Source organism: Fukomys damarensis, unplaced genomic scaffold, assembly GCF_012274545.1.
Source record: "Fukomys damarensis isolate Sample0158 unplaced genomic scaffold, DMR_v1.0_HiC HiC_scaffold_23, whole genome shotgun sequence".
Lineage (NCBI taxonomy): Eukaryota > Metazoa > Chordata > Mammalia > Rodentia > Bathyergidae > Fukomys > Fukomys damarensis.
In genome coordinates this window covers 4,908,742-4,931,688 of record NW_022900935.1, presented here as the reverse complement: position 1 = coordinate 4,931,688, position 22,947 = coordinate 4,908,742, and the positions used below count along the sequence as shown (strand labels likewise).

At 41.5% G+C, this 22,947-nt stretch overlaps 1 protein-coding gene and 1 pseudogene across 3 annotated transcripts in view; one reads left to right on the top strand and one right to left on the bottom strand.

The window, feature by feature from the left end:
- Positions 1 to 6: 6 nt before the first annotated feature.
- Thrap3 (thyroid hormone receptor associated protein 3) overlaps positions 7 to 22,947 on the bottom strand; it is a 50,613-nt gene continuing 27,672 nt past the window's right edge. For 2 of the 3 annotated variants that reach the window (XM_010625804.3, XM_010625803.3), the window contains 10 exons: positions 20,583 to 20,750; positions 14,906 to 15,808; positions 12,756 to 13,454; positions 11,060 to 11,232; positions 9,933 to 10,044; positions 8,921 to 9,005; positions 6,908 to 7,092; positions 3,537 to 3,732; positions 2,929 to 3,072; positions 7 to 1,231 (listed from right to left, as the gene is read on the bottom strand). In XM_010625804.3, the coding sequence (XP_010624106.1) occupies positions 1,010 to 1,231; positions 2,929 to 3,072; positions 3,537 to 3,732; positions 6,908 to 7,092; positions 8,921 to 9,005; positions 9,933 to 10,044; positions 11,060 to 11,232; positions 12,756 to 13,454; positions 14,906 to 15,808; positions 20,583 to 20,719 (2,856 nt within the window). In that variant the 5' untranslated portion in view covers positions 20,720 to 20,750 and the 3' untranslated portion in view covers positions 7 to 1,009. The remainder of the gene's footprint in view (positions 1,232 to 2,928; positions 3,073 to 3,536; positions 3,733 to 6,907; positions 7,093 to 8,920; positions 9,006 to 9,932; positions 10,045 to 11,059; positions 11,233 to 12,755; positions 13,455 to 14,905; positions 15,809 to 20,582; positions 20,751 to 22,947) is intronic. The other variant, XM_019207718.2, reaches the window with a different exon arrangement.
- Positions 22,056 to 22,538, top strand: LOC104863425 (annotated as a pseudogene).

Genomic DNA, 22,947 nt, shown 5'->3' with positions numbered 1-22,947 from the left:
AAAAAAAAAAAAAACACAACCCCAAGAACCACCCAGGCATAACCACCTTCCTTAATTGATCACAGGCGTTTCTTTCATTTTATAAAAAGATTAATAAAAAATATTGAAAAAATTATTTTCTCATCTTATATCTGTAAAGATAATAGAATTCAGAAGTATCTTAGAAAACCGACCAGAAACTGCCCTCCAGTTTCCACCCCTGTTGCTGAGGATCATCAGGACTAGAAAGTTTGGGACACTGGAGCTGCTGGTGGAGAAGGGGAAGCCCAGCCCAGAAGAAATCAGAAAATACAGGAGCAGGGAGGGTGCGTGGGAAGTGGTTAGGAGCAACTCCATGTGACACATGGCTGCGCAGAAAAGGGGAACACAAGGTGGTCAGAAAGGCCTTAAACTCCTCCTTGACATACAAAACCAGATTTTACAAAGATCCAAGCAGTTTGGTCCCAAACTGAGGTGAACACTTCAATGTTTATTCACATGCTTTGCTTTCTCTTTTAAGAATCAAAATTGCCCAAATTAAATCTTTCTGCTAATATTATTACTACATATACCTAAAAAAAGAAAAGAAAAAAAAAAGGGGGGCCTTTTAAATCAGGTTGGGGAGAAGAGACTGAAAATCATCAAATTAGTTCTCTTAGCTCCAAATAAAATGAAAATGAAAAACTGTTGGGTTTCTAATAGCAAACAAACCAAAATCAAGCACTGCTCTCCCTCCCCTCCCCTAGTCCCCACCCCATATACCAACAACAAATGAGAAACACAGCTAGAGCCCAACATGTCATTTTCTGCTGAGAGCTGGGCCTGACCCCAGGCTCTGCGGCGGCCTCCTCTGTCCAGTGGGACACAGCACCAGGGATGCTTTCCGGTGTTGTAGGATTCTACATGGCTGACGGGGTGGGGGTGGGGTGGGATTTTCAGAATCTTCTTGAGGCTCCTCTGTTCAGCTCCTCACCAGCCATCTTCCCAGTGCCTCTCTCCCCTGGGCAAGGGCTCTCATCAAGAGTGGCCCCTACTCAGTTGTGGGCTGTAAATTGTCCTTCTCTTCTCGGTTCTCTGTTCCACTCTCATCATCTTCAATCTCCCCTTCCTCCCCACTGAACTTGTCATGTGCCCATTTGGGGCTGGTACTGGATTTCCGGAACATGAACCGGCCCCGACCCCGGGGGAAGGCTCCTCGGCCCCGGCCTCGGCTCACCCACTTATCACTGCCTTCACCTTCTCGATCATCATGCTGAGGGAAGAAAAACGTAAGTCAGTCACACGGTTCTTTTTTCTGTGCCCAACTAGACGTGCCTCTCTCCCGAAGAATCTGTGCCTAAGCCCAGTCTTTTTGTGTTCGACTCTTCTCCTCCCTGTTGCCTACTTGTTCAGCTCTGCCTCTGGTTCAGATCTAGAATGTAAGGCGGGTGCCGCAGGAATTTTGAGGCAGTAGCCTGAACACTTTAACAATAACCCCATCCAGCACTGAAAACAACTGTATCTTATTTATTCCTCAAATCTACCCCATCATTATCATCCCCACTATGCAAATGAGAAAACAGGGCCAAACCTAACATATCACTTTTCAAAGGATTAATCTGAGAAAGCCAAATGCACTAAAATGTGAAATGCTGTCTGAACTGGGTTTCTGGGCAGCTAAGAAAGGGAACATTCAGAAGACACAGCTGGGATAGAATTGGGGGTATGGTGTGCCTAGCACGTAGAAGGCCAAGGTTTAAGCCCTGGCACACGGGCGAGGTGGAGGCAGGGGGTCAGCATATCTGGGCTCCAGCTCTTCCTCACTTCCACCCCACCTGGTCTCTCATCTTGTATTCCCCCCTTTAGTTTTATACAAAGAGGCAGGGTGGCAGAGCAGAAAAAACACCAAACCCACACCTCAAACAAGCCCTGTTCTGTTGCTCTCTCATGAGATAAAAGAAAGGATCCCATGAAAAGGTAAGCATTTTGCAAACCAGAACTTGTTACTTCATCTGCCCATTACTTCAGTCTAAACCATCGACTCACATCAACTAGGGCTCTATTGCCCTACAGGTCAGCTTAGCGGAGGTGCCAGCTGCTTCTGTGCACAACCGCATGTACACTGTACGAAAAAGTCAGGCTGGCAAACCTCTCAGGGGACAGTCGGGGGCAGGCTAGAGGGTCATTCTGTGGCCTTTAATTTTTCCCTTAAACAGCAGTGCCACTTCACCATCTATACTGGGCCCAGCCAACTAATGAATGGCTCCCAGCAGCCCTAGAAAAATGAGGGTGGCCACGCACGATCATTCACACAAAATCCTGAATTTCCAAATGTAACTCGATGATGCAAACCCATGTCAGCCATTCAAATGGCAGACGGTCGCCAAGTTTACCCTGGTTACAATACTCAGTCACACCTGCTATGCTTGCTTCGGCAGCACATATACTGAGTCACACCTGCTTGGATATGGGCCTGCTGTGATATATAGCAGGCCAAGGGTCCTCACTCACTAGCCAGTAACTTGGCCTAGAAAGGCCCCAACATAAGAAGCCCAGAACAACACGGGAATAACTGACAGCTTAGATGTGAGAAGCCCCAGTGGTGTTTCATTTTTCATATCCTTTTCCTCAGAGATTCTGAGCTGTCTTTTCCTGTTAACCTTGCACTGGGAGTGACATAAGCTGGGGGTTAGTGAAAAGTAAAGGAAGTTCACAAACTAAAAAGGCAAGAACAACATTTCTTGCTTATCCTTGAACCCGTAAGCATCCTAAATGACCATCCCTATGGGGACCAGGACTGACACCTGTAGAGGACAGCCATATCTAGCACTGTACTGTCTAACAAGTACACATCACCAGTGCAATGTGCCTGCACAAACATTTAATTACAGGATTAGGCAGACCAATGAAGGCCTTGGAATCTGCTACTGTGTGAACCAAAAACCCTCCTTGTTAGTCCCAGACACTTACCAAGTAATATTTCTTGCTTTTGGGTGTATACTCTGGATCCCATTCCTCTTCACGGCTTCTCTTTTGAAAATCGTTGTTACTGTTGTTGTTATTATTACCAGAGTAGTTGCCTCTGCCCCAGCCTCTCCCTCTGGCTCGAAACTGCTGTGGTAATAAAAGGCGGGGGTGGGGGGGGGGGGAGACAGGACAAAGGTCTATGTCAGGAGGAGACTAACTCCCTGAATTCAGTTAAAACATTTTCCTGGCACAGAATGGGCAGTTGTCCTGCAGTCATGCACAGTCCAACTGATTTCTAGCCACTCCCTTTCTAGTGACCCCAAGTCTACAGCCCAGAGGATAAACATGGCCCAAGAGCCTCCCCTTGAACAGCAGAATTCAAGGAGGGGAGGTGGCATGGTGTCTCTAGGATGGGAGGCTTTAAGAGACTAAGGTATTATGAACAGAAAAATAACTAAAAATTGAAAGCCTTGGGAGTGTGGGTGGGAAAATCAAAGCATCTACAGTTTTTATACTGGACTGCTTGTAAGAGGTAACAAAAACTGGTATTCTGATGCAACATGCACAGAACTGGTGGGAGGCAGGGACTTGGAGAAAGAGGAAGATCTTACAAAGGTTCCCCGAGCTCTGCCACCTCTTTCATTTGGACCCACAAAGTCTTTGGAACCCAGTCGTGATTTGTCAAAGCCTGTGGTGCTCTCTTCTCTCTCCTCTGTCTCCTCAGGATACTCTTCCACTTTGTAGGAGTGAGATGACTGGGAGGAGGAAGAAGAGGACCTGGACCGATCTCGCGCTCTCCGATGCTTCCTACATTAAACAACAACAGCAACAACAACAACAAAAACAGGAAACCAGTAAAACCCCTGATAAAGCAAAAGATAATCAGAGTGGGTCTGCAAAGAGGACAACGAGGACAGGAGCCTACAGAACCAGCTCCCCACCCTGTTCATCCCTGCCCACCCAGGCTTCCTCTCACTCTTCCAGTCAGGTTTGACATCTAAAACCATGAACATGAAACACAAGGAACAGAGCACAGCCGCCACCCTCATACAAACATGAGTGAGAAAGAGAAAAGCCGGGCATGGTGACGGAACACCTATAATCTCAGACTCAGGAGGCTGAGGCAGGACTGCCATGAGTTTGAGCCCAGCCTGGGCTACATACTGAGTTCAAGGCCAGCCTGGACTATATAGCAAGACCTTGTCTCAAAAAGAGAGACAGAAACTAATACTGTACAAGAGCCATGACATACCACTCAAGAAGCTTTCTGTTAGTGCTTTTCGGTTATTTTTAGTTCTCACAGAAATGTTACCTGTCTCTTAGGGTGGCTCTAAGGATGAAACAAACAATGTGTGTCTAAACACTTTACATAGACATGAAGGCAGTGTAATTATTCTGCATTATCTCCCTCATTTTATAGATGAGAGAGTTGAGCAGTTTGGATTCAAACCTAGTTCTAATTAATTGTATCACCAACTCCACATAACTATCTGCCACTGAGCCTAAACAGGCTGTGCTGTTAAGGCTAGATCTAGATGAGCTCTTCCCAGAGTTAGTTACTCCCCTTCCCTCTCCTTCATTTAAAGGAAATTACAGACCAGGGCAAATTAGCTTAATAGTATGAGTCACTGTCTATGTAGTGGAGGCGGGTGGCAGTGCTGCCAGGGGGTAATGGAGGACGTTACTGAATGCCTCTAAAGTGGTAGAAAGACTTCCACATAAGAAGCCAGCCAAGGGGCAGCAACCCAACATTGCCCTTCCTTTTTTCAGTTCTCCATTATGAAAAACACCTTGCCCATTCCGAATTTCTAGTATCTACTCATAAAAAAGATTCTGTGTTCAAGATTCAATTCCCAGTACTACAAAAAGGAGAAAGAAAGAGAGACAAGTCATTATCACAGCATTCTTAAAATTTGGATGTGAATCCCGACCCTGACTTACAAAGACAAACAAACCAAACCAAACCAGTAGTACTTCGAAAAAAGTTTTTAAAAAGAAGTCTAGTGGGGCATGGTGGTACAAGCCTATAAGCCCAGCACCTCTGGGAGTGCGATTCCTTGTTTGAGTCTCAATGGGCAACTTAGCTTCTTTCTCAACAAACATTATTAAAAAGGGATGGGTATATAGCACAGTGAGAAAGCTCTGGGTTCTTACACCCAGTAGCTCAGGGTAAGGGGAAGAAAACTCTCAAAGTGCCTCAAATTTGAGTCCCAGTACTCCCTTTTATTAGCTGTGAAACCTGGGTGAGGCATTCTTCAGTTACGTAAGAAAGTTTTTGTGAACCATACAATTATTATGCTAATGAGAACAGTAACCTAATCATTTTTCTCTTCTCCCAAATCACAGAATACCATGATTTCAAAGACTTGACTCAAGGTCACATTGCAAGTCCTAGGGAGACGCCAGTTCCAGACCCAGCAATCAGAATAAGTTATCTAGATTCAACTCTGAGATACTTGTAGGGTTCTCTGCTCCTCTCCCATTTGTAGCAGTGCTGAAAACTACTGTACCACCATTTCCATTCCCTGGTGAGGAACACCACGTTCTTCATCTATGAGAAGCCCCCAAAACTGAAGTTCCTAATGTGTAAATAACCCGAATAGAACCAAAATCTGAGTTCAGATGTCAGCTGATACCTACGTGACCTTAACACAAATCATTCTGAGCTTAGCTTCTTTACCTTTCACATGGGCAAAACTGGTATCACACCATTTAATTTATCACAAAGGGTTGTTAGAAAGTGGGTTAAAAGGGCTGGGGATTTAGCTTAGTGGTATCACCACCTACTTCGCAAGTGCAAGGTCCTGAGTTCAATCCCCAGTACCAAAGAAGAAAAGAAAGGACAAGAAAAAGGAAACAAAGAAAAAGAAAAAAATATATGAGAAAATGAAAAAATGGAAATAAAGTATTTGCAAATAGGGAAGGGAGGAGGGGGTGAAGGGAGGGCAGGGGGTAAGGGGAAAAAATGAGAACCAAGACCTGTCACGTCAAGGTATAAGATCCCAATGATGAATTTAACTGTACTGTATATATCTAAAATGTACCAATAAACTCAATGAGGGAAAAAAAGGTTAAAAAAAGTTCATGTTCAGAAACAGCAAAAATGTTGTTTATGGGGAGATGTAGGGTTGTAACTCTGTACCTTTTAACCAGACATAAATGAAAGTCTAAATGATGTAGGGTGTTTTTTTTCCTTTGGAAACAGGGTCTTGCTATTAGTTCAGGCTGGTCACGAACTCACTATGCAGCACAGACTGACCTTGAACTTGCAACAACAATCCTCCTGTCTCAGTTTCCCACATGCTGGGGATTACAGGTGTGCGCCACCATGCCCAGCTAAGAAGCTTAATTGAAAAGTTGTGGAACTTTCAAAATTGCTTGCGGCTCTGAGTTCAATTCTCAGTACAGCAAAAAGGAAAAGAAATAGAAACATCAGGACCTTGGCATGAACACTGCCCTGAAAAGTTCAACAATGTCAACTTGGTTTAAGGCAGCTCTGGAAGACCTCTCTGAGAACTGCCTTCAACACCAGTGTAAAAGGCATTATAATCAACAGTCGTCCTAGCTAGTTGCATCCTTTGTCTGACTAGTTTTATCGCTTTACAATGAGTATGGGCCAATTCTAAAACATAAATCACCTCATGAAAATGCACAATAGGAAGGAACAGGCCTAAAACCAACTACGAAAAGAATTCTTCAGTGATTCTCCACACCACCTCTGTGGGCAGATACACAGATGAATTAGCCTCACAAAATCTTCTTTGGACAAGGACCACATTTCTTTGATGCAGATGTTCTATTTGCCAGCCAGGGACCCTCCCATGGACCCTTTCATATGTGGTATGAAAGAAAAACTGCACAAATTGCTATAATTCCTAACCCCAAATTCCTCTGGCATGAAAGAATTGGTGTGTAACTAGCCCAAAAGAGTAGACAAGAGATTTTACTTGAGTTTGAATACAGTAACAGGGACTTCACGTACTTCTTCTTTGATCCTTTATGTGTCTTCTCTGTTTTCTCAGTTGATCTTTCCCTTGAATGGCTTGAGTCTCGGGAATCCACTGATTCTCTTGATTTACCTCGTTTAAGATCTCTCTCCTTATGTTTTTTACGACGTTCAATATCAAGGCGGAGATCAACAGGATCATCTTTGTATTTTCCCTCAGCCTGCCAAAAGAAGTCAAAATTAAGGTTTTTGGGATTCGGGACTGCCAACTCTACCACCCTCAAATGTGGTCTTACTCCAATAGAGGAGTGCAGAGGAGGCACTGGGAATGTAAGGCACTCTGGCCAAGCCAGATTTTTAAAACTCTAGGGGTGGTAGCCTTCTGAAAATCCTACAAATGGACCTTGCTCTGCTTCCTCCATGGCCCAGTATGACAAGCGGCCTGGTCTACAAATTGAGAAGGCCAAAATCAACTCTGGAAAGCAGTTGGTCAGGCTAGTGAAGCGAAGGTCTAGTCACTACTAACAAGGGAAACTCTCAACTCCCCCTCTTCCTATCCTGAAACAGCCATCCATGGCTTATCTTTGTGGAATTATCTGAATCCTAAAAACAAAGACACTGAGAATCTTAAGCATCCTTCCAAAATGCTGATATATACCGAGAAATTTCTCTAGAGAGGAAGTAACAAAAACCAGAACACAGAATTCATAAAGAATTAACAGCTCAGTTTATATATTAAAACAAAAACAACAACAACAACAAAAACACTTGTGCTAACTTTCTGGTAAGTTTAACTCCAAGGATGTGCTGTAGGTGTAGCAAGAGTCCAGCAGCAGTATACTGGCCCCAACCATCACAGCAGTGGCTCTCAGCAATGCTTGGGAACTCAGCAAGATCAAGGACACAAGAGGGTTTGAGGACTCCATACACCAAGACACAAAAGCAAATCCTTCACAGAGGAGGAAGGAATGAGGAGTTACTTTACTCTGTATTAAAATTCTACTTACATGAACCACTAAACTTTGGATAAAAGAATAATTTTAATTAACAGGCATGACAGAAAGTAGTCTTATCACTTTGTTTCTGAGAGGAAAGGGGCTGTGCATTCTTCAAAGACAAAAAAGACAAATGTGGCCACTGCTCCCTTGGGCAGGCAGACAGAACCTTTAAGGAGCTGGCTTTCTGAGGCATGGAGGTTGAGGTTTCCTCTGATATTTCAGTTAGTGCCAAGCTGACTGGTACTTGGAGAAAGAGAGAAAGGGGTGGGAAAGAAGGAGAGATTGCACAAGAATGCCTCTCAACACATTCAACAATAAGACAAATTTGTTTGGAAACATAACAATCACTATTTTTAGAAAAGGTTCATCAGTCTAGGATAGCCATTTCTCATGTTAAATTTCAACTACATATGTGAATGAAGGTCAGTAAATAAGATTTTAAAAAATTCAATCTAGCTATTTCACAGTGAAACTGTATAAAAGTTTTAACCTTTAACAACAGTGTTAAGTGCACATCATTGCAAATGTAGCTAGCTGGGCTATCAAAGTAATGTTTTGCTTTAAAGTAACAGTAACTGACAGATGACAGATATGGTACAATGTTAGAAAAAAAAACTGGATCAGCGGCTGAAAATAGGCTACTACATTAAGATATGAATTATTTCATTCTCCTCTGACATGCATGTCTTTCTGAAATCATGGTTGGAAATAGTGCATGTAGACAGTTGATTTGAGAATACTTACAAGCAGAAAAATATCACAAAAAGTTTCTTCTCTCATCATGGGCACTTGTTCCAAAACGCCTCTCTTTTTTTTTCTCAAGCTCACCTCAACAGACTCTGGGGTCATTTACCATATTCTAACCACTTCACAAAGGTTGTTGATACATTTAATAAAAATTAACCCTTTGTAGTTCATTTTTAGAATTATGCCCATCCTTAAAAGAAAAACACAAACTTAAGTAGAGAGTAATTTAAACAAATACATTTCTGTCAAGTTCATGCCCAACGCACTCATTTTGTTGGAATTACTGATCAAAGCAACAGTTCACCTTGTAGCCAGGTTCTCGAGGACTTTTCATTTCATCATGAGCCAAACCATGTTTTCTGAATGTACTGGGGGAAATGTCTATCCTCCTAAAATGGAAAACAAACAAACAGTACACTAATGCCCAGTGTGAATGTAGTCCTGGTAATATTCTACTAAAGTGGGTAATAGATTCATACCCACTCCTTTTTATTATGTTTCATAACTTTACTTACAGCACCACCCCCTTGGTGCTGGGGATTGAACTCAGGGGTTTCACATGCTAAGCAGGCAATCCATGACTGAACTATACCCCAGCCCCACTAACATTCTTTATATACTTATACTTTTCTCTTAGGGACAGAGATAAGTCCCCCCAAAATAGCTTTCTGGATCCGTCCCAGTAGTGCTATAGTCACCCAAAGCTTTCTATATCCCTGAGAATACCCCCTATTAAATGTGAGAGAGGAGTTTTCATCTTGAGAACTTGAGTAGACAGACTCATTATTCCGCTACTTGGATCTAGGTGAAAACTACCTGTACAGTCCAAGAGATCCTACATATAAGGCTGCTGTACAAGCATGGTCCAGCCCCCGCAGCTAGTGGGATGATTACTGAATTATAGAAAAGGCCAATTTTGTTTGCAAAGTCTCAACTCTATTTAATCTTATAAGCATCTTCCCCTACCCTCTAAACAAATTCTTCCTAAAGAATCAATACATGATTTACACAGCTTGCTTAAAATAAAGTAACATTTACTCTCCCTATAGAAACCTCAAAGTAATCTCATGTAACCATCTGCCAGCCCCCAAGAATAGAGGAAGAATTCGTCCACATCAGGAGTTGTTTTCCTGGGGGCCAAGGCAAGAGACTACAGCCTTCAAAGAATGTCCCTTTCATTATCAAATACAAATGTCCACGGCTAGCCTACAGACTGGAGGATATCACTACTCTCAATTCTTGCACAGAGGTACACTACCAACAGGATTTAACAAGACATGTTTAGTAACTGGTGAGTGTCAGCCTGAGGTTCTCACCTGTGTATCTCTGGGCTTTTCTTGTTTTTAGCTGCCTCCTGTTCAGCTCCTCTCTTTAAGTATTTAGTAAAACGTTCATGCAATGTCATTCCAGAGGACCCAAAGTGATGCTCTGTTGAGTCAAAGAAACACATTTTATTCTACCAAAGCAGACAAATATTCAACTCTTGTATGAACCTGCACCTACAGAGATGTGGCTAGTCAAGGCCATACAACAAACATACTGAAAAAGGGAAGAAAAAAATGGCTGGTTAAGATGCAATCAATGAGCTGAAATGTCTAGTATAGCTCCCTTGTCTTAGGACATGGACACAAAGACAAAAAGCCAAAAGCTCACCTTCTGACTCCTACTTTTTGTTTGTTTTATAAGATAGGGTCAAGCCGGGTGTGGTGACACACACCTCTAATTCCAGCACCCAGGAAGCTGAGGCAGGAGGCTCCCTGTGAGTTGGAGACCAGCCTGGGCTACACAGTGAGTTCCAGGTCAGACTCAACTACATAGTGAGACCCTGACTCAAAAACAAACAAATATATATACATGCGCGCGCGCACATGCGCGCGCGCACACACACACACACACACACACAAGAATGATGGGGTCCTACTGTGTAGCCCAGGCTGGCCTTGAACTTGCAGAGATCCTGCACCTCAGCCTCCTGAGTACCGAGACTGCATGCATGTCCCACCATGCCTGGCTTCCTGCTTGATTTTAAACTTCAGGTAGAACACGTAAATTAGCCCAACCCAACTTCTACAGTTCTTCTCTTGGCCATTCCCCAACCTGGCTACCGTCATATGGCCAGAGGATGGTAAAATAATTCATAACACAAGGTCTGGAAAGAGCCACTAGAAAGTAAAAGAGGGTACTAGGGTAGGAATATTTTCAATATCTCTTTAAGTTTTCAAATGTTTTACATCTTATTTTAAGGATGATAACCTACTCTTATGATCACAGACTGCTACTATTTCAAAATAATTCACCTCTGTAATAAAACTTCCCCCTGGAGGGAATTTCCTTTGAGCTAGTTCCAAGGTTCTTTAGAGGAGACAAAGGGCCCCATTCATCCACTCATTCTTCTTCTTCTTGTAACAGAGGATGACAGTGTGTAAAGAGGGTCTGGACTCACCTTTAACGTGGTGAACAATGGTCACTATATGCTGAGCGAACAATTCTGAAGGGCTACGCTGAGACTGAGCTGACTGTATGTGCTGGAAAATGGAACGAAACTCCTGTTCCTTTTTGTTGCTATGAACCAGATCCCGACAAAGCTTGCGTTCCTGAGCCAATAAGCCACTGGGTCTAAAAAAGAAATACAGAGAGGCTCAATTAAAAAAGACAGTACACAAATGAGAAACGGACAAATCAGATAGGCACCTTGGGAACATCGCTGACTTGAAAATAGAAGTGAACATTGTGGACTTGGGTCCTAGACAAGATCAGAAATAAGAATTTGCATCTCTAGATATAAATTCAGGTTTGAGATGAATGTGTGACTAAATGTAAAGAAATGATCTGAAATAAAGAATTACACACACACACACACACACACACACACACACAAAAGATAGTACAGGTTCAGGGATTTAGCTCCATGGTGCCAACACCTGCCTGGAAAATACAAGATCCTTAGTTGAATCCTCAGTACTGCCCCCCAAAAAAGGTAGCACAGAAAGTTAGAAACATTTAAACCACGAAAGTGTATTACTTTTCTTCCAATGACTTTTAAGCCTCTCTACAAAGCTCCTTTTTCTTTTATCAACCAAAGTTCAAAGTTATCTCAACCTACCATACTATAGAAATGAGAATCCAAAAATCTCCCTTTGTTTTTATTTCTGGAGATTTTCAAGTGGGGTGGCTATTTTTGGGACTGCTGCTGGCTTCATACACACAACAAATAGGAAGTTTGTTTTTGGTGGCACTGGCGACTGGGCCCAGAGACCTTCAAAGTGAGCTACATCCTCAGCCCTTTTTATCTTTTTGAGACAGGGTTTCCCTGGGTTGCTAAAGTGTCCAAACCAGGCTCAAATATGTGATCCTCCTGCCTCAGGCTCTAAGTGTGCTAGGATTACAGGTGTGCACCACCACACCCATTATGAGAAACTTAAACGACCAACTAGCTTAGCCAGCCAGTGTCATTCAGTAAGGTGGCATAGGCAAGCAGGAGTGGGAAGTGACTAAAGCATTCTTCAAGGAGGCTTCCAATGGGTAGAGAATTATACTGAGTCCAGTCAGCCTGGGCCTCATCGCCCTTTCCCAACTGAGGGATCTCCTTCAATTCTAAAATTTCTGTTATTTGATGTGGGGGCTGTAATACACTTTGAAAACCCAACTAAAATGGAGACAAAGATCCTAGAGAGTTTCAGGTGAAAGATTTTTTTGAGACAGGCTCTCGCTACGTAGTTCAAGTCGACCTTGAACTCACTAATGTGGCCCAGGCTAGCCTCAAACTCATGGTAATCATGCTGCCTCAGTCTCCTAAGTGCTAGGACTACAGGCAAGCATCACCATATCTATCTGAAAGACATCTTTAAACATAGGAAAGAAAAGGATACAGAGATAGGGTAGGTAGGCTGAAGGTGATGAACAGAGAGCAAAAGAGAACCACAGGGACTCCAACAACCAAGAAAGCCAGTCAAGTAGACTGAAGACACTTCTCCAAGTAACCTTGAGCACATAACCACTGAACTGTTGCAAACAAGAGGATTGGCAGTATTGAAGGCTACAGAGCAGGACATAAAGGAGCCTATCTTCAGGAGGAGGGGCATTAGAAGACACCACTCAGGCCACTAGAGCCCTGAGAATCAATCAGGAATACATCTTACCGTGCAAGGTCTTCGTCAAACGAGTCCATCCGTACGTTGACCTGGGCCTCTCGAGTAATAGAAAATGAAGACTTTCCGGAGGAAAAGTCTCCTTTGGCTCCTAGCTTTTCACGGCTCTCAGAGGTCTTCCTGGGGGGAGGTGATGAGCTTTTCTCCTGGACTGCTTTGTAAGCAGTCACTCGGAAATTCTTCTCAGGCACAAATCCTCGGTGCCCACTTTCGCTCCTCTTGGACCCTCCTCGCTCTTCTTTTTTGGATCTCTCTGTGAAAGGCTCCTCCTCCAGCTCCTCTGCTTTCCTTTGCTTTTCCTTCCCTGCATACACCAGGCCCTCCCACTTGCCTGACTTTTCTTCCTCCTGGTTTTTACTTGCACCAGCTATGACTTTAGACATAAATTTGGGTTCATCATCAAACTCAGACTCCTTCCTTCCCTTAGTTTTGTCCTTATCTTGATCATCCATCTCCTCCTTGTGGAAGTCTGCCATCTTCTTCTCAAAGTCATCACGGAGCTTATACCTTTTGGGTGACTGACTGCCCCTGAAAGACTTCTCGGTATCAGTCTTGGAAGCAAATGAATCTGATTTCAATTTTGCATCTGCATCAGAGAAGCTCCCTTTCTCCTTCACTTTCTCTTTATCAGAATTTGTCTGTTTCTGCTCCTTATCTTTCCCATTCTCTGTCTTCTGTTCTTCTAGATACCTACTTATAAAAACACAAGGGAGACAGACAAGAGGCTTCTTGAGCAGCCTACTCTTTAATGGCACCTGTTCCTGTTAATTTTTAAAAATTCTCTAAGCAAACATGTCTCACAAATTCCACTATGACCATGACTTTCTACTTGGTTATTTTCTAATAATTTCTGAGAAACAGCCTCTTGGCATTTAAGAATCCATGGGTTGTGCTTTACAAAAGCAATAAAGAGAATAGCAAATATTATTTTTAGGATACTGCAAAACAAAAACCTACTTACCTGTTAATATGGTTTAGGGGGATAAAAACTAGGCTCTTACCCAACTTTCACTCAGTCACTTAAATCTGTTTTCAGCAAAGTTAACATACAGTTCAACCTTGGACTGTTTTGCTTTTATACAACTCACATTTGAAAATGCAAGTCTCAAAAAGAGACTTCAAATCTGCTGAAGTCACCTAGAAGATCTAAATATGAAATATACTGTGAACACAAATAAAAACAAAACTTGTTAATGGGGGGGTGTAGCAAAAATCATTATTCTTCTTATGGAAAAGCAGAGCTTAGACTCTAGTCTTCTACCGAAATTCAGTCCTGCCAAGAAACAAACCTGGACACTTTAAAGTGGAGTTACTAAAGGCAGGAAGGTACGGATTCTGAACATCTCATCTGTACCATTAATGGGAAGAACCAAGGCATTGCAGGGCATCAAAGAATATGCTAGTAACAAGAAAGAAGAGGAACTCTCTTGCTAAGTGCCTCCTGACTACAATCTCATCCCAGTGTAACTTCCCTATAACATTTCTGCCTTTCCAATCCATCCAACCACACAAAGATTCGTGTTTCACTCACCGTGTTCCCCAAGGCAGAAAGACGGAAGCAGTGCCATGTCCTCTCCTAACATGCAGCCTGGCCAGCTTCTACTGGGACATACACCCACCTTGTGGTATTAAAACAAGGCCTTCCTGGACTAAGCCTTGGACTTTCCCATTCTGCCCAGTCTCCTCAATGGAGGGTGAGGCTCTTCCACCATGATGGGCCGATGCAGATCAAACACAGCAGATGGTGGGTCTTAGAGGTCTAACAGCTCCAATGGCCATTCATGTTGACAAAGACCGTTTTTTGTTTTTGTTTTTTTTGGTATTTTTGGTAGCTGACCCACAAATTTCTACTGCTTTCTGGCTTACATTGGTAGAATCCAAGGCAAATTTTAAATGTGAAAACATCATTGGAGAGTAGTCTAAAAAACTTTTATGCTGCAATACAAATTCAAGGAAGGTAGGAAAGCTAGAGTTAAGCTAAAGGTTTCCTTGGATTATTATTTTTAGTGCCTGCTTATCGAAAGTTGAGGAAATAGGGATTACTTTATTACTGTTGATCAGAACTCTAACTCGGATCCCATTATTAAACTGTCAGCTAGTGAGATCAAATACAAACTGGGCAGAGGAAATGAGATACTTGCCTCTTTGTATAGGTTGTTCCTCCCGAACCAGCACTCTCCTCCTTCTGAGATGAGCCATAAGTGGAGCCAGTGGCTGGTGGACTCTTACCCACAGGGCTTTTTTTGGATGGACTCAAAGACCCAGAGCCATGGTCAAACTGACTTTGGTGGGTCCCAGACTGGTACCCAGCACCACTTGGCCCAGATGAGCCCATCTGGGATGTGTTGGAAAGCGGAGGACTAGGTTTTGGCACAGGGCTAGGACGGGGTGACCTCCGCCTCACCACCACAGACTGAAGAGGGCTCTTGAGAGCTGGGCTTCGCTCCCGGGGACTCAGATCAGAAACTGCGGAGGCCCGTGATGTGGAACCAGTGCTGTAGGTAGCATCTGGCCATGGCTTCGAGCTCTCAGATGCTTTTGTATCTTGAGAGGTGCCTCCAGAGAATGTCTGCTCCTTTGCCTCATCTCCCTGGTTATCCCCAGCAGCTTGAGATGGCCGGCTATCCTTTGAAGAGGACTTTTTCTCCTTTGCAGATTTGCGCTTAGAAGATTCAACTCGGCTATGGTTGGAGGAAGAACGGGAGGATGAAGAACGCCTTGACCTGTCAGACGATGACTTATCCGAGTTTCTAGAATGGCTCCTGGATCTTGGCGAAGGAGACCTTCTCTTTGGGGACCGGGATCGAGAACGGCCCCGACGAGGACTGTATGCTTGCCGATAGTTCTGCCAATTGGAGCGGTAGTTTCCATAGCCTCCACGGTTATACTGGCCCCATGGATAGAAACCTCTGTTGCGTCCTCGGAAATAATAGGGTCTCCTATAACCTCTGTTGTGACCTCGGAAATCTCGATTTTGATACACTCTGGGGTGATTCCTTTCTCTGTTATGAGCTGGAGAGTATGATCTGGAACGAGACCTAGAACTGCAGAAGAAGGGAAAGAGGGAAATTTTGGAATTTTTGACACAGGATTACTTATTCCAAAAAACTACCCAAGGTTCCGAGTTTGATCCCCAGTATCAAAAAACAAACCAAAACACAAAAACTACCAAAGGGCCAGGGATTTAGCTCAGTGGTTCCACCACCTGCCTTAAGCCTAAGGACCCGAGTTTGATCCCCGGTACCCACCCCCCAAAAAACCTACCAACAAAAGTAATGCTAAAATCCATGCTCACGTGTCACTCATTTTCAATTTTGTTTTCAAAGCAAGGATGCAAGCCTAAATGTTTAATCTCATTCCTTACGGCCCATGTTAAGTACAAAATTATAACTGCGCCATTTTAACAAATGATGAGATACTAAGATTATTTCATTAATATTATACCACATTTAGGGCCCCAGATTTAGCTCAGTGGTTCCGGCACCTGCCTCGCAAGCACAAGGACCAGAGTTCGATCCCCAATACCAAAAAAATATATGCCACATTTATAACAAATATATTTCTACCGTGACTGAGGAATACTGTTTTTTTTAAATGTGGTAAACAAAACCATTTTAATGTAACCAGTTAATCTCATAGGCACAGATTTGACAAATCCCCAGATAACTGGAAAAGAGAAAGAACTGGCATCTAGACAGGTAAATAGTCAAGTCACTGGATGTGGTGGTGCACACCTATAATCTCAACAATTGAGAGGCTGAGGCAAGTGGTCCACCAAGAGTCTGAGACCAGCTGGAGCTACTTAATAAGTTCAAGGCCAACTATATAATGAGACCTTGTATCAAAAAAACCCATTAAAAAAGAAAGAGATTAACACACTATTACCATTCTAGTCATCCCCCCCACCAAGACAAATTTCACAGATTCCACTAAAACCTAGGACTGTAAAAGTATAGTTGTAACAGGTCAACAGCAAAGAAACAGAGAATGCATCTGTTCAAAGCTTAGAAGAACTTCCTGAAATCAGATACAAATAGTTGGGTTTGCAGTTTATGAATAGAAACAGTCTATTAATGTCCAATCTCTGGCTGAGCTGCCTAATCTCACCAAGGTGCCACAAGAGGGCACTCTCTGACCATAAGGCACCTACCCAGATACAAACAAGATTACCAAGAGAAAACCACAAAAACTTTCAACTCAAGCAGAAAACTAGTACTGTGTTGTTCATTTAACAATACACAATTCCCAGGCCTGGCATAGTGGTACATGTTTGTAATCCCAGCAGGAGGACACTGAGAGTTCAAAGCCAGCCTGGGCTACACAGTGAAATCCTTCTCAAAAAATCAAAAAATAAAATAAAAATACATTGCTCTAATGTAGCAAAGGAATACTGCCTGAATCACAGGGATTCAATACTAACCTAACTTTGTAAATACTACAGGTTCATGAATCCCAAGCTGGTCAATGACTGGGAGCCTTGTTTCTATCAAAAAGCCAAAAATATTCTGTAAAATTCCACTGATATTCTGGATTCAAATCACTAACATTTAAACACTACTCCCAAGCAGTCAGCTGAAAATATGTAGCATTTACTAGAAAACACTTTCCAAAATAAAAGTATTTTCTCGAGATACAAAATCAAAATTATTCAATTAATCAGCAGGCCTTAGACATCATGCCTTTTTTTGTTTACGGTTCTGGGAACTGAACATAGGAACTCAACAGATTTGAGGCAAAAATTACCACTGAGCCACACACCCCAAGCCCCATGTTTTTGTTCACTTTTATCTATGACGTTCATGTTCCCCACTTTTGGTAACTAGCAGCCAAACACAGTAAAAAATAATAAAAGGTAAATTCCAGAAATAAACTATGTTTTAAATAATTTGAGGTTTATTACAGTATCTTATTATAAGTGTCCTATCTTATTATTAGTTACTGTTAACCTCTTCCCATGGCTAGTTAAGTTAAACTTCATCATAGGTATATGTACACAGGAAAATAGTACTCAGAGTACACAATATTGAGCATCCACTGGGTCTCAGAACATATCCCCTCCCTGTGGATTGCAGTGGCAGCGTTGCTGTGGGGCACTCTAACTCTGCTCAGCAAATGGGTCAGGGTTTTTTTTTTTTTTTTTTAAAGAACCAAACTTACATTGAACTTAATCTAAAGAAGATAAATTATTTTCCAGTACTATTTATTACCTACTGTGCCTGGAGTTTTTATCTACCCCACAGAAACAGCAGCTGTCAAAGCTACATCTTACTACCGATAGTTAATGGTTACTATTTAAGTATAATTTTAAAAAAACTTACCTTCCACATTTTTCATTCAGAAATGTAACAGTATAAGAAAAAGAAGGGAGAGGCAGATGCAGGCTATGAAACAGAATATGACCCGATTAAACGGCTATGCCTGAGGTGATCCACCACCAGCACTAAGGAGGGTTTAATTCATGATCTCATCTCACAGGCTACCGTTTTACCAATTACTAGTGAGGGCCCTGTGGCATACTGCATCCAAAACTAGCAGCACTGCACATGCAAGAACATGAGTCTCTGCAGATTGCAAATGAAGTTATTTAAGAGAAGTCACTGAAAAGGATACAATCTGTGAAATACAAGGAAATAATCAATTTTCTCCAATTCCAGTTAGTTAACTCCAGTTAGTTAATTTAAGGCATGGTTTCTCAAACTCTCTGGATAGATACTTTCCTTGTAGTAGAGGGAAAACAAAAGGAAAAAAAAAAAAAGAACAAAAAAAAACAAAAAAAACAAAAAAAAACCATGAAACAGATAAGCCAGCAATAAAAATTAAGCATCTCAGTGGCAAACTTATCTGTTTCTAAAACACAGACAAGTCAAAGTCAGACTAGAATGAAGTATAAAAACATGTTTTCTAGTGGAGAAATTCTTTCAAAATAATAATCTTCTAGTTATAAAATAGCACATAAAGTGGCTCTAGACCTACCTAGCACAGATTGCCTAAGATGTTTTTCCTTCATTTGCCAAGTCAATGGCCACATCAAACGATCCATAAGACCAGGAAAAAAGATCTCCCCACGATTCCAGTTGGTACAAACACTTCAGACTTGGTTGACATTTTTCTATTTGGTTTGTGTCGATTCAATTTTATCTCTCGGTTTGATTGTACAGCCTTTGTTTAGCTTCCATTTACTAGATTAAATTTTAAAACATGTTTCAGAACCAAATGAGTTAACAGCAAGGTTTAAGCCACCTACATCAAAAGACTGGGTGCAAGTCAGGAGTTAGGAGACTGCTGAACCTCACAGTTTGACAGCAATTTCTTGAGGTAAATAAACTGGGTTTCTCCTGTATTATTTATGCATTCAGACTTTACATTCAATCACTAGTTTAAAATTAATTTAGGAGCTGGGTTCTTCTCACAGATCCTATTTGAGAATTAACTAGTTCTTGCCAAGAGGGAAGAATAAAACTCAGTCATGTACTACATACTCTGTGGAAATTTTTTAGAGATGAGCTAAGGAAACCACCAAAAGTAAAGCTTGAGGGCCATGGACTTAGCTCAGTGGCTCTGCTGTCTGCCTTGCAAGCAACAAGGACCAGAGATTGATCCCTGGTACTAAAAAAAAAAAGCTTGATTACTGAGTTTTCCTGAAGTTTATTTTAAATTTCATTACATATTCTTCTAAGGAAAGGATTCTAGATACTCAACTGGAATAAAAAGCAGGAGTTTCAAAGTAACAAAACTGATGAATTATCTGTTAGTGCAATTTTGACAGGATGAATGAAAATGAACAAGAATCTTCCTTTAGTATTAAATACATAGAATTACTTTAGTATTTAAATACATCAATACTTTTCAAACTCACATAGAGAAATTTCTATGTACTACAAGGTTTATATATACCCACAAAAGAAAATTTAAATGTTTTTAATGAACAGAAGCCTTATAACACATCAAGAAGATGTTCAAGTTTGTCATCCTATTTCCAAACAAAATTAACAAAGGAAAATCTACTAAAGGTACAAAGAGAGACCAAATTCAAAAATAATGACAGTAAATTTTTAAAAAATAATTTTCCCAATTAGTAAGAAGGAGATATTTTACAGCACTAATTTTTAGTTTTAGGATGTATTTTATTGAAAAGATTCAGCCCGTTAGTAACTGACACATTAGATACAGATATAAATGACACCTAGTAAGTTTCAAAAAGCTTTAATTATTTTAGTGGATTAAATTTCACAATATTGTTCATACTATTAATCCTCTACTCTTTCTTTGGTGATAACACAAACTGTGGTCTAAGGCTTCCAAAAAAACTTTAGTGCTATAATCCCAGCTATTTTGGAAGGCTGAGGACACAAGTCTGAGTACAGATTGGGTAGTTTAATGAAACCCTGGTCTTAAAATCTAAAAAGGAATGGGGATGTAACTCAGTGGTCTAGCATTCACTCAGCATATGCAAGGTCCTGAGTACAATCCCAGGGCCACAAACAAACCAAAATAAAAAAACTTTAGTGAAAAATAATCAGGTGTAGAGATTCCAAGCAAGGATCTCAGATAAAATAAAAATTCTTTCTTCCAAAGTAGATAGAAGTACGCAATATATGCTGACAGAGAAAAACGAGAATTAAGCAAACAGAAAAGCAATCAGAGCTAACTTAAGATTTGCAGTTTGAAGAGGCTTGCAGTGTATCTTACAGCCTATCACCCCCCCAACTCAAGCCTACCCCATCTTTACCTAATGCTCACAAGTCTGACAGAAGATCTTTAAAACTGATAGTGACTGATGCAATGACAATTTCAATGAACAAAACCATACCCTCTTACCTCAGCCTGCGCTTCCTTGATCGAGAGATAGATCGGCTTCGGGATCGCGACTTGGAAAATGAACGAGAGCGAGATCTTGACGCAGATCTTGAGCGAGAAGAGCGAGATCCAGACTTGGATTTGTTTGTTTTTGACATCTCTGTAGAGAGGTTTACTTTTCAATTACACCTGATGTAAGAAAATATATTTAAATGTGTAAGTCCCTTTGCAAATGCAAACTTCTAAAAACATGTTTTTAAACAACAGATGAAATGACTAAAAGGAAAAAAAAACAAAAAACAAAAAACAAAAAGCCAGGCGTGGTGGTTCACGCCTGTAATCCCAGCACTCAGGAGGCTGAGGCAGGAAGGAGGATCTCTGTGAGTTCAAGATCAGCTAGGGCTACATAGTGAATTCCAGGTCAGTCTCAACTACAAAGTGAGACCCTGTCTCAAAAAAACAAAACAAGAAACACTCCACTATAGCTAGGGGCTGTGGTGTAAGTGTCCAATTCCTGCAATTAAACAGGCTGAAGATTAAATTTAAACCCCCACCCAGGAGGAGTGATGCACACAGAGTTCAAGGCTAGTCTGAATCATGTGGCAAGACCCTGTCTCTCTCTCAAAAAAAAAAAAAAAAAAGCAAAATAAAATAATAAAGCAAAAACTCATTAATACATAATAAATGGAAAATATAAAACTTTTAAAAAAGGGTAAGAAGTTAGCAGAAAAGGAAATACGTAATTCAACACCCAAAAAGTGGAAAATTAAGATAATTTTCACTAAGATGAAGAAAAGGTTGTCATCTAAATACAATGAGAGCCATTTATTTATTTATTCTGGTACTGGGGATCAAACTTGGGTCCTTGTGCTCACGAGGCAGACAGTGGAACCACTGAGCTAAATAAATCCCCTGCTTCAAAGCCAAATTTAACACTTTTATACATATTAAACTTTTTTGAGACATTATCTCACTGTGTAGCCCAGGCTAGCCTTGAATTCAAGGGAATCCTCCATCCTCAGCCTCCCAATACTGGGATTACAAGCCTATATCACCACACCTGGCTCCTATACATTTAAACTTTAATTGACAAGTACACTCATGTTATTTTGGGCTGGGGATGTAGCACAGTGGCACTGTACCTGCCTGGCAAGCACAAGGTCCTGAATTTGATCCCCAGTACTGAAGAACTGCCATGCTGATATATCATCCCTAACCCTACTGCTAGGAGGTTCTTTGTGGAGACAGGGACTCACTATGCAGCCTAGGCTGGCCTTGAACTTGTGGCAATCCTCTTGCCTCAGCCTCACCAGTGCTGGGATTACAGGTGTGCACCACCATACCCAGCCGGGAGCTTTTCTAAAGTAAAATAAAACTGATTTTTAAAATATCACTAAAATCTGTTAGTGGACTAACTCTGGATGATACCACCAGACAGCAGCTGCAAAGAACCAAGTCATTTAAGAAGATCTAGACCAGAGATGGCAAACCTTTTAGAGCTTTTAATGAAAAGCAGACAGGAGGCAGATGCGTCGACTGTAGGAGAAGATGGCGGTCTCCACAGGAGTTAAAGTTCCTTGTAATTTTCACTTGTTGGAAGAACTTGAAGGACAAAAAGGAGTAGGCAATGGTACGGTTAGCTAGGGCCTTGAAGATGATGAAGATATGACCCTTACGAGGTGGACAGGCATGATTACTGGGCCACTAAGGACAAATTATGAAAACAGAATATATATAGCTGGAAAGTAGAACGAGGACCTAAACACCAGGAGCTCCTCCATTAGTTATATTTGTAACAAAAATTAATATGAATGAAATAAATAATGCCAGGGGAATGGTGGATGCACGCAGCATACCAGTGTTAGCAAAATTCATATAGCCATTAAAGGTGTACTTCAAGAGCTAAGACGTCTAATGATGTCCAAAGAAAATATGAAGCTTCCACAACCACCAGAAGTACAAAAATACAACAATTAGTTTTTTGTTTGTTTTTTTGAGACAGGGTCTCACTATGTAGTGAGACTGACCTGGAACTCACTGTGTAGCCCAGGCTGGTCTTGAACTCACAGTGATCCTCCTGCCTCAGCCTCCTGAGTGCTGGGATTACAGGCATGCGCCAAACAATTAGTTTTAGTAGATCTCAAACTGGTCTTAAATCAACAACCTTCTACTACATATTAATGTTGTGATTAAATATCACAATGCAAAATACCCACACATTAAGTAGAAGAATTCCAGCTGGTAAACATGACCTGGACATTTATATGTACACTCATTATGTTTTCAGGTAACAGGAGGAAAATTGTAGCACAATTTTTCTTTCTCTTGTTAAGACACTGTGATTGACTGATTGATTGATTGATACCAGGGATTGAACTCGGGTCCT